The 12,055-nt window shown below is 42.3% G+C and overlaps 1 protein-coding gene across 1 annotated transcript in view; it reads left to right on the top strand.

The window, feature by feature from the left end:
- Positions 1-2,384, top strand: part of LOC130367330 (mucin-17-like) — a 34,626-nt gene extending 32,242 nt beyond the window's left edge. Inside the window, exons 10-11 of the mRNA XM_056569740.1 lie at positions 718-901; positions 1,238-2,384. Coding sequence (XP_056425715.1) covers positions 718-901; positions 1,238-1,273 — 220 coding nt within the window. The 3' untranslated portion in view covers positions 1,274-2,384. The remainder of the gene's footprint in view (positions 1-717; positions 902-1,237) is intronic.
- The last annotated feature ends 9,671 nt before the right edge of the window (positions 2,385-12,055 follow it).

The raw sequence follows: 12,055 nt of genomic DNA, 5'->3' as shown, positions 1-12,055 counted from the left end.
CCCAGTCTCACAAGGTCACGTCCCCTTCTATTTTCAGCTTACAATATCTTCATCACAAATCAGTCCCACCTGAGGACAGGATATGAGGATAGAACATAAGGACGGGATATGAGGAAGGGATATGAGGTCAGGATATGAGGACAGGATGTGAGGTCAGGATATGTAGACTGGATGTGAGGTCGGGATATGAGGACAGGATATCAGGTTGGGATATGATGATGGGATATGAGGTCGAGATAGGAGGACGGGATATGAGGTCGGGTTAGGAGGTCGGGATAGGAGGTTGAGATATGAGGAAGGGATAGGAGGTCGGGATATGAGGACGGGATATGAGGTCGAGATAGGAGGTTGGGATATGAGGTCGGGATATGAGGATGGGATATGAGGACGGGATAGGAGGTTGGTATATGAGGACAGGATATGAGGTTGAGATAGGAAGACAGGATAGGAGGACGGGATATGAGGTTGAGATTTGAGGACGGGATATAGGGTTGGGATATGACAACAATATATGAGGATGGGATATGAAGTCAAAAGCTTCCTCCTTTGTTTATTTTCCTCCCCAACAAGGATTAGGAAGGAAAAACCGGGCAACGCCTGGTACTCAGATAGTAAGGTTTATAAAACTGGGTTTTGTAAATAAGACAACCTCATTAACTATTCATCATTTGATCTAATCCTTTTTTTTTTTTTTTTTTGTCTATGCGGTCATTTTAGGGATCCATTTGCGAATGATGATGAAGGAAACTGGTGTGAGGATGTGGAAGATGAATGGCATGCTGACCGTGGTATCTCCAATTTGGGTGAACCCATCTATTGTGAAGATTCTTCCAGGAGCAGTTCTTCATCCACCAGGGAGAAGTTTAAGCCCAACTTAGAAAGTGTAGACACCACATTTGAGGTAAGTTCATTGGCCATTGTCTTTGCACCATCCTATCTTGATCAGATAGTCTGATTGTCTTCCCAATTCTCTCTACTCTAAGGCCCAATTTAAAGAGAGATCAATATGTGGGTCTATGAGGAAATAAAGCATTGTATGGCAAATGTTCAGATGAATGGCCACCATTGTAATTCATGGACATTACATGTCCGAGGTCCTGGACTTCTATCCTAATATGCCTTGTAACTCTTTCAAGGGAGTCTTTAACATGTCCTTTTGCTATCTAAACCTTTGTGGTCTACCTTTTCTCATATCTATACTTATCTGAATTTGTCTTTTTTTTTTTTTTTTGTCTAGATCAAATTCCAAAGACCAGAGGTCTCACATACCTAAAGTGACCTTCAGGACATTATAAGAATAAAGTCCAAGATAGCTTTATCTATATATCTACAACCTTCCTTAGTGATGGATTATATTATAGTGCAATAACCAGGATGGAACTGGTCTATCAGAGTATCAAAGAGACCTCAAGATCTGGCAAATAATAGGCCCTAATGGTCCACCATAAGACAACCCCATTTGGAACCAACTTTGGAGCCAATCACTTGCCATTGGGGTCTATTTCTTGTGGGTTTATGAGACCTTATTGACGATATGTCCTGGGTGTACAATGACAATAAGCAATATGATGGACACGCACATGTTCTGGATAGATGGAGGGTGGGACTTCCGAAAACTGAAGAACACAAGAAACCTTAAACTAACACTGGCAATATGAATTGGTCTGAAGACACTACCACTCATATTATAGACATGGCATGAGAAGGATCTAAAATACAACAAAAATGTCTTCTCCAATGAAGTATCTTTTATATATTAGAAGAAGGAAATAGTTGACCAACCTCCCGAATGATGTGGACATGCAGTATATGGCCACTAGACAACTCAACTGAAATGCTTTTTTCCACAGCTTTACATGGTCTAACACTGAGTCAGTAAAATGTTACATTTCAAGCCATGCTTTACACTATAGGACTACATTATATTATCATTATAAAAGTAGCCAAACCAAGACGAGTGAACTGACTGCTTCATCATTGCCGAAATCTTTCCTCCATCATGTTCTGACTGGAGTACACTTATAGACATATCTACCGTTTTGTGAACCCTGATTCCATTCTCTTATATCCGAATTCTCCATCCTGTCCTATCCTGAATGGTCTTTTTTGCTGCTGCTGCCCTGTTATTTATATCCTATTATTGAAATGATGTTAACTTCTAATTTATTTGATTTTTAATATTCTTTATATTAAAGAAAGGTACACAGAGGTGTTGGCTGTTAACTTAACTTATCCTATAACATGGCTTAAATGTCTGTATATAGGATACAGTGGTGGGGAAAAAATACAAAAATAAAAAAGACTAAAATACCTAACAACTTCTGGAACTTTTTTCTTAATTGTTTTAAAATTATTCAGTCAAATGGCATGCTGGGGTAATATGTGACGGAGCAATGGAGGAATAAAAATGTATATTGCATTTACTCATGTGAGCTTGTGTTGTGATATTAAAGAGGTGTTTTGGGGTGATTGGCTGAGAAGGCAGGTCCTGTATCCTGTCAGACTATATGGGCCAGAATTATTTCAGACAATCACACTGTGTGGTGTCCATCTTCATTGTTGAAGCCAAAAACTCCATGTTGTGTAAAGTTGATTCTTAGTCTTAAATTCCAGAATTTCAAATGGTGTCTGCAAGTGTGAAACATCCCTTTGTCTTTGTTTATATAAACCATTTTATGGCTCAGATAAGGGTATTGGAATTCCAGTCACTTTCAGCTCAGGAGCACACACACACACACACACACACATATATATATATATATATATATATATACACAACAATGGATCACCGCTCACCACACCCGCAGCTGCTCCTTAGCCCGTGCTTCGGACACACCGGTACCGCCTCCGGCTCTCACAAATTTCAGCAAAGAAGATAGTCCGGCACAGAGCTGTTGTTTGCAGTTAAGAACTCTGAACTTTATTTCAGTATAACGCAGTACACAGGATAATCTGATGCGTTTCGCACCGGAGTGCTTAGTCGTAGATAACAAATAACCACAATGAACGTCTTAAAATACACAAAATTGCGGTCACATGACCACATACGTCATAGTAAAATCATTCTAATACAAGACATGGTGCTGGAGTATCGGATTGGGAAACAAAAATTTGGGTTGTGTTCATACCTGGGAATACCCAAACGCATGATATTATATCTCCAAATGCAATAGGAACACTTATATCTCAGATTAATAGCATATTTTGAGTATAGCCAGATAAGAACAACCATCTGCAAGAATGGTAACCTGAATATTTTGTTTGTATATGTACCATCATCGGTTGTATTATTCATACATTTAAACAAAAAAAAGAGAAATTATTTTGGTCAAATTAAGGGTATCATCAAAAAATACATACCAGTATTGGAATCCGACCCGATACTAAAAGAAATAGTATCGGAGGGCATAGAAATAGTATCCAGAAAGGGCCCTTCAATAGGCTCTAAGATATCGCCCAGTTTGTTCCAGAGTAATAAATCGTGTAGCAGCAAACATAATTGGTTAAAAACTGTGGGAAACAGAAAATGTGGTCACACAAGATGTCTCACGTGTGACCACATGAAAAACACAGACACGGTAACATCTTGCTCCTCAGGAAATACATATAAACTATGGGACTATACAAATTGTAACACAAAGTCTATTGTTTATGTAGCCACCTGCACCATCTGCAAGATACAGTATGTAGGTTGTTCTAGTAATTCTTTGAAAATGAGATCTAGAAAACATGTCTCAGATGTTAAAAGTAATGTTACAGGCATCTCGATGTTATCCTGTCATTTTAGGGAGGTACATAGAGGAGATGTGACTGGTCTACAGGTATCTGGGGTGGAAAGGGTTATTTTGGGTCCGAGGGGAGGAGACCTTAGGAATAAGCTTTATAACAGGGAGGCATACTGGATATTCCTCCTTGGTACGAGGCACCCCCTCGGACTAAATAAAAGATTAGATCTAGCACTCACTTGCCCTTAGACCCCAAAGGGTAGTTGGGAGCGGTGTACCATACGCGTGCGTGTCTCCATGCGCGGATATGGTATATTTGTCCTTATACATATTAAATCATACGAGTCCTGAGACATTCTACTATTATTTCTCTTTTTTTTTTTTTTTTAAATGTATGAATAATACAACCGATGATGGTACATATACAAACAAAATATTCAGGTTACCATTCTTGCAGATGGTTGTTCTTACCTGGCTATACTCAAAATATGCTATTAATCTGAGATATAAGTGTTCCTATTGCATTTGGAGATAATCTATCATAATATCATGCGTTTGGGTATTCCCAGGTATGAACGCAACCCACATTTTTGTTTCCCAATCCGATACTCCAGCACCATGTCTTGTATTAGAACAATTTTACTATGACGTATGTGGTCATGTGACCACAATTTTGTGTATTTTAAGACGTTCATTGTGGTTATTTGTTATCTACGACTAAGCACTCCGGTGCGAAACGCGTCAGTTTATCCTGTGTATTGCGTTATTCTGAAATAAAGTTCAGAGTTCTTAACTGCAAAGAACAGCTCTGTGCCGGACTATCTTCTTTGCTGAAATATATATATATATATATATATATATATATATATATATGAAAATACTTTTCCTTATATTCTTGACAATAGTTAGATATGCATTATCTATCATTATTATTAAGTAGCCTGTTTATGTTATGTGGTCACTATACCATTTGTAACCTATTTAGTTTTCCTGCATCTATAAATTAGCTGGTGGTCTGATTTCGTCCCATGAATAGAGTCTACAGTTGTGTCTTATCTAATAGATTTATAACTGTAAGTCTAGACTTTTTACTGAGAATCTATTCATTAGTTAAACTCGGGATGGACCATTAATGTCAGATTTAGATTGAAGACTTGGGAAAATCTCGAGATGTCTGTTGTGAGTTTATGTTATATGTCGAAATCTAATCCAGCTAACTATATTTATTGGCCGTTAGTTGGAGAGATGACTTGACATGATATATCTATATCTTAGGTAATGTCTGCTAATTATTTTAAAAAGTTAGCAGCCATTAACTAAGATATTGATATATCATGTCAAGTCATCTCTCAATTCATGGATAGAGTGCCCTCTCTGGTTAGTTAAATAGTTACATCATGGGGGCGAGACAAGAGCCTAGCAAGTTTTTGTTAACCCCTTGCGGTCCGAGCCCATTTTGACCCTAAGGACCAAAGCATTTTTTACACATCTGACCACTGTCACTTTAAGCATTAATAACTCCGGGATGCTTGTACTTATGAATTTGATTCAGAGAATGTTTTTTTGTGACATATTCTACTTTATGTTAGTGGTAAATTTCTGTCGATACTTGCATAATTTCTAGGTGAAAAATTCCAAAATTCCATGAAAAATTCGAAAATGTTGAATTTTTTTTTACTTTGAAGCTCTCTGCTTGTAAGAAAAATAGACATACCAAATAAATTATATATCGATTCACATATACAATATGTCTATCATCATAAAGTTGACATGTTTTTGCTTTTTGAAGACATCAGAGGGCTTCAAAGTTCAGCAGCAATTTTCCAATTTTTCAAGTAAATTTCAAAATCAGATTTTTTCAGGGACCAGTTCAGTTTTTAAGTGAATTTGAGGGTCTTTATGTTAGAAATACCCCATAATGGATACCCCATTATGAAAACTACACCCCTCAACATATTCAAAATGACATTCAGAAAGTTTGATAACCCTTTTGGTGTTTCACAGGAATAGCAGCAAAGTTACACTTACATGTTCTTGTCGACCCAAATTTTTTATTTTTAAAAGGAGAAAAAGCCCCCCAAAATTTGTAACCCCATTTCTCTCAAGTAAGGAAATGCCTCATATGTGGATGTAAAGGTCTCTGTGGGTGCACTAGAGGGCTCTGAAGAGAAGGCGCGACAATGGGATTTTGGAGAGCGAATTTTGCTGAAATGGTTTTTGGGGGGCATGTCACATTTAGAAAGCCCCTATGGTGCCAAAAAAGCAAAAAACACCCCAGATGGCATACCATTTGGGAAACTACACCCCTCAAGGAACGTAACAAGTGGTACAGTGAGCCTTAACACCCCACAGGTGTTTGACGAATTTTCAATAAAGTTGGACGTGAAAATGAAAAATTTTTTTTTTTTTTCACTAAAATGCTTATGTTACCCAAAATTTTTCATTTTCACAAGGGGTAATAGGTGAAAATGTCCCCCAAAATTTGAAACACCATTTCTCTCGAGTAAGGAAATATGTCATATGTGGATGTAAAGTGATCTGCGGGTGCATTAGAGGGCTCAGAAGAGAAGAAGCGACAATGGGCTTTTGAAAAGCGAATTTTGCTGAAATGGTTTTTGCGGGGCATGTCTCATTTAGGAAGCCCCTATTATGCCAGAACTGCGAAAAAACAACCCACATGGCAAACTATTTGGGAAACTACACCCCACAAGGAACGTAACAAGGGGTGCAGAGAGCATTTACACCCCAATGGTGTTTAACAGATCTTTGTAACAGTGGGCTGTGCAAATGAAAAATTACATTTTTCATTTTCACGGACCACTGTTCCAAACATCTGTCAGTCACCTGTGGGGTGTTAAGTCTCACTATACCCCTTATTACGTTCCGTGAGGGGTGTAGTTTCCAATATGGGGTCACATGTGGGTATTTATTTTTTTGTCCACATAGAAGAAATAGTGAGTGCGGCACTGCCGCGTACCTTTACTGTAGCGGGAAGGAGTAGTGTGAATCGGGTCAACACCTGAACACTGTCAGCCGAAACCAATGTCCGTGCTCTATCCTCCAGAAACAAAGAAAGACAATCCAAATTGGAAGAAAACTTGAGGAGGCACTGGTACTGCGGTTTCACGAAGTTTAATCTATCCGGTTATAGATACAAATGAGGCCAGCAGTTGTATCTATGATCGGATAGATTAAACTTCGTGAAACCGCAGTTCCAGTGCCTCCTCAAGTTTTCTTCCAATTTTGATTTATTTTTTTGTGTTTATGTCAGAACCGCTGTAACCAGCAGCCACCCCTGTGCAAATCACCAATTTATGCCTCAAATGTACATAGTGCGCTCTCACTTCTGAGCCATGTTGTGCTCCCTCAGAGCATTTTACGCCCACATATGGGGTATTTTCGTACTTGGGAGATATTGTGTTACAAATTTTGAGGGTCTTTTTTTCCTTTTTACCTCCTATGAAAATGAAAAGTATGGGACAACACCAGCACGTTAGATTAAAAAAATTTTTTTTTTTACAGTAACATGCTGGTGTAGACTCAAACTTTACCTTTTCATAAGGGGTAAAAGGAGAAAAAGCCCCCAAAAATTTGTAGCGCAATTTCTCCCGAGTACGGAGATACCCCATATGTGGCCCTAAACTGTTTCCTTGAAATACGACAGGGCTCTGAAGTGAGAGCGCCATGCACATTTGAGGCCTAAATTAGGGATTTTCATAGGGGTGTACCCATATGCAAGTGTTACACTTGCCTCCCCCATCAAAAATACTGGACGCAAGTTTTCCCCAAACAGGGTGCCTCCAGCTGTTGCAAAACTCCCAACATCCCTGGACAGTCAATGGCTGTCCGGCAATACTGGGAGTTGTTATTTTGCAACAGCTGGAGGCTCTGTTTTGGAAAAACTGATGTACAAGCTGTTTAAAATTTTTATTGGGGGGGGGCGACAGTGTAAGAGTGTATATGTAGTGTTTTACTCTTTATTTAGGGTTAGTGTAGTGTAGTGTTTTTAGGGTACATTCACACGGGCAGGGGTTTACAGGGAGTTTCCCGCAGCGGAAAATTTTCCGTATCTAAAACTTGAAGCGGGAGAATTGCTGTAAACCCCCGCCCATGTGAATTTACCCTGTACATTCACGTGAGGGGGGGGGGGGGCAAAACTACAAGTCCCAGCATGCACTGAAATACTGTGCATGCTGGGAGTTGTAGTTATGCAACAGCTACAGGCACACTGATTGGGATTGGGAAACACTGAGTTAGTGTTTCCTAACATAGTGTTTCTCAACCCATGCGCCTCCAGCTGTTGCAAAACTACAACTCCCAGCATGCATGGTATGTCAGCGCATGCTGGGAGTTATAGTTTTGCAACAGCAGGAGGCACACGGGTTGGAAAACACTGAGTTAGGAAACAGACAATGTTTCCCAACCAGTGCGCCTCCATTTGTTGCAATACTACAACTCCCAGCATGCCCAGACAGCCGAATGGCATGTTGGGAGTTGTAGTTATGCAACAACTGTGGGAGAACAGTTTGGAGACCACTGTGTAGTGGTCTCCAAATTGTAGTCCTCCAGATGTTGCAAAACTTCAACTCCAAGCATGCCCAGACTGCCCAGGCATGCTGGGAGCTGTAGTTCGGCAACATGTGAAGGGCCAGATGTTGCCGAACTACAACTACCAGCATGCCTGGACAGTCACGGCATGCTTTGAATTGACATCTGGAGCGCTAAAGTTTGGACACTACTGTATAGTGGTCTCCAAACAGTGCCTTTCCAGATGTTACAGAACTACAACTCCCAGCATGCCTGGACAGTCTGGGCATGCTGAGAGTTGTAGTTTTGCAACATCTGGAAGGAAAATAGTCTCCAAACTGTGGCCCTCCAGATGTTGCAAAACTACAACTCCCAACATGCTGTGAGTTGTAGTTTTGAAACTCCTAGATACAACAGTGAAGATCACTTTACGGCGATCTTCACAGCTGCATCTGACACCGCCGCCACTTGCTGCCGCCTCCTGTCAGCCGCCGGTGTCTCCACATCGTGATCGAAGGTAACTGTCGCCTGTCCCCGTCGCACCATTGCCACCATCTTTCCCCTGCTCTGCCCCGACATCCAGATCTGACCGGCCAATCGCAGGGTATAGGAGAAGGTGGCACTCCTATCCTTTAGAATGATTGGGGCTGTCTCTGACAGCTCTGATCATACCTATTTTCCGGGCTATCAGGTCATCAGAGACCCGATTAGCCCTAAATTGATTGGCAATTTGTAGTGATTGCCAACATGGGGGGGTCTCAGGTCCCCCCCCAGGCATTTGCACGGGATGCCTGCTGAATGATTTTAGCAGGCATTCCGGTCCGATCCCCGTCCGGCTAGCAGCGGGGATCGAAATTCCCATGGGCGTACAGGTACGCCCTTGATCCTTAAGTACCAGGATGCAAGGGCGTATCCATATGCCAGTGCTCCCCAATAGGTTAAGAGACGTGATTGGCTAATTTCTTATCTGATCAAGATAAGGCCTTGTTTAAACTGTAGTGGGGAGGCGAGGGGGGGGGGGATCTTGAGATTGCTGCCCCCCCGCCCCCTAGCATGGTGGAGCCGAAGCTGTAAGCTCCGGCTCCACCATTCAGTAACCTTACACACACGCTGTGAGTACACGTGTGAGCTGCGGGGACATGATCCACTAAAGGCCGGCGCGATGACGTCACATCATCGCGCCGGCGCCTGGAGGACCCATCCCCGCGGCCTGCATACTGTAAGTAAGGGTACGCTCAGGGTCCAGGGGATTAGGGAAACAGGATATGCGCCACTGTTAGGAGGAGGGGGGGGGGGCAGAGAAAAGGGAATATTTAATGAGGGTCTGCAGGGCAAAGCACAGGGGGCATTATATGTGAAGAGCACATGACAGGGGGGCCCCCTGTCCTGTGCCCTTCACATATAATGCCCCCTGTGCTGTGCCCCTCACATAATGCCCACTGTGCTGTGCCACACATATAAATTATATGTGTGGGGCACAGCACAGGGGGCATTATATGTGTGGGGCACAGAACAGGGGGCATTATATCATATAATGCCCCCCCTGTCCTGTGCCCCTCATATATAGTGCCCCCTGTGCTGTGCCCCACACATATAATGCCCCCTGTGCTGTGGCCCTCACATATAATGCCCCCTGTGCTGTGCCACACATATAAATTATATGTGAGGGGCACAGCACAGGGGGCATTATATGTGTGGGGCACAGCACAGGGGGGCATTATATGATATAATGCCCCCCTGTCCTGTGCCCCTCACATATAATGCCCCCTGTGCTGTGCCCCTCACATATAATGCCCCCTGTGCTGTGCCACACATATAAATTATATGTGTGGGGCACAGCACAGGGGGCATTAAATGTGTGGGGCAGAGCACAGGGGGGCATTATATGATATAATGCCCCCTGTTCTGTGCCCCACACTTATAATGCCCCCTGTGCTGTGCCCCTCCCATATATTGCCCCCTGTGCTGTTCCCCTCACAGATATTGCCCCCTGTGCTGTGTCCCACACATATAATGCCCCCTGTGCTGTGCCCCTCACATATAATTCCCCATTATGCGCCCCTCACATACAATGCCCCCATCATGCGCCCCTCACATATAATGCCCTCTGTGCTGTGCCCTTCACATATAATGCTCCTGTCATGTGCCCCTCACATATAATGCCCCCATTCTTTGCCCCTCACATATAATGCCCCCATCATGCGCCGCTCATATATAATGCCCCCTGTGCTGTGCCCTTCACATATAATGCCCCCATCATGCGCCCCTCACATATAATGCCCCCTGTGCTGTGCCCCTCACATATATTGCCCCCATCATGCGCCCCTCACATATAATGCCCCCTGTGCTGTGCCCCTCACATATAATGTTCCTGTCATGTGCTCCAAACATATAATGCCCCCTGTGCTGTGCCCCTCACATATAATGCCCCCTGAGGGGACAGGACATGGGGCTTTATATGTGAAGGGCACAGCACAGGGGGCATTATATGTGAGGGGCGCATGATGGGGGCATTATATGTGAAGGGCACAGCACAGGGGGCATTAAATGTGTGGGGCACATGACAGGAGCATTATATGTGAGGGGCACAGCACAGAGGGCATTATTATGTGGGGGGAGCAGGACGGGTCAAAATTATTATGTGTAGGGGCACAAGATGGGGCATTATTACTATATGTGAAGGCACAGAGTGTTTTGCCTTTCAGAAGTATAGTGTATATTATGAGGAATTTCTGGGGTGGTAAGTTTTTTAGGGGCTACAATACATTACGGTATTTTACTCAGAGGGTGCACTGCACAGCAAGTTATGTTCAGAGAATGCACTATGTGGTAGTATTAGATTTAGAGGGCACGGTGTGTGGTAGTATTATATTCAGTGGGTACAGTGTGTGATAGTATTATATTTAGAGCGTGCAGTGTGTGATAGTATTATATTTAGAGGGTGCAGTGTGTGATAGTATTATATTCAGAGGGTGCAGTGTTTGGTAGTATTACATTTAGAGGGCACAGTGTGTGGTAGTATTATATTCAGAGGGTGCAGTGTGTGGTAGTATTATATTCAGAGAGTGCAATGTGTGGTAGTATTATATTTAGAGGGCACAGTGTGTGACAGTATTATATTCAGAGGGTACAGTGTATGGCAGAATTATATTCAGAGGGTACAGTGTGTTGTATATTCAGGGGGTACAGTGTGTCAGAATTATATTCAGAGGGTGTGTGCCAGTATTATATTCAAAGAATACAGTGTTTGGCAGTATTATAATAATTATTTTTTTCATATAGAGGATCAGAATGCGCTGACATAGTGAGGAGACGTCTGGGCATCAAGTTCTGCAGAGAGAAGATTTAGCTGGAACAAATCCTGGCGGTATGTACCAGCTGAATTAGATAAGGAAAGACTATAGACTTCACCTGTAGTCACTGATATCATTGTGTATTCTCCCCACTATAGAGAAGACGTCACCTGTAATCACTGATATCATTGTGTATTCTCCTCACTATAGAGAAGACGTCACCTGTAGTCACTGATATCATTGTGTATTAACCTCACTATAGAGAAGACTTCACCTGTAGTCACTGATATCATTGTGTATTCTCCTCACTATAGAGAAGACGTCACCTGTAGTCACTGATATCATTGTGTATTCTCCTCACTATAGAGAAGACGTCACCTGTAGTCACTGATATAATTGTGTATTCTCCTCACTATAGAGAAGACGTCACCTGTAATCACTGATATCATTGTACATTCTCCTCTCTATAGAGAAGACGTCACCTGTAATCACTGATATCATTGTACATTC

This window comes from Hyla sarda, chromosome 4 (assembly GCF_029499605.1).
Source record: "Hyla sarda isolate aHylSar1 chromosome 4, aHylSar1.hap1, whole genome shotgun sequence".
Lineage (NCBI taxonomy): Eukaryota > Metazoa > Chordata > Amphibia > Anura > Hylidae > Hyla > Hyla sarda.
Note: the sequence above shows the minus strand (reverse complement) of the source record. Positions and strands in the feature narration are given on the sequence as shown.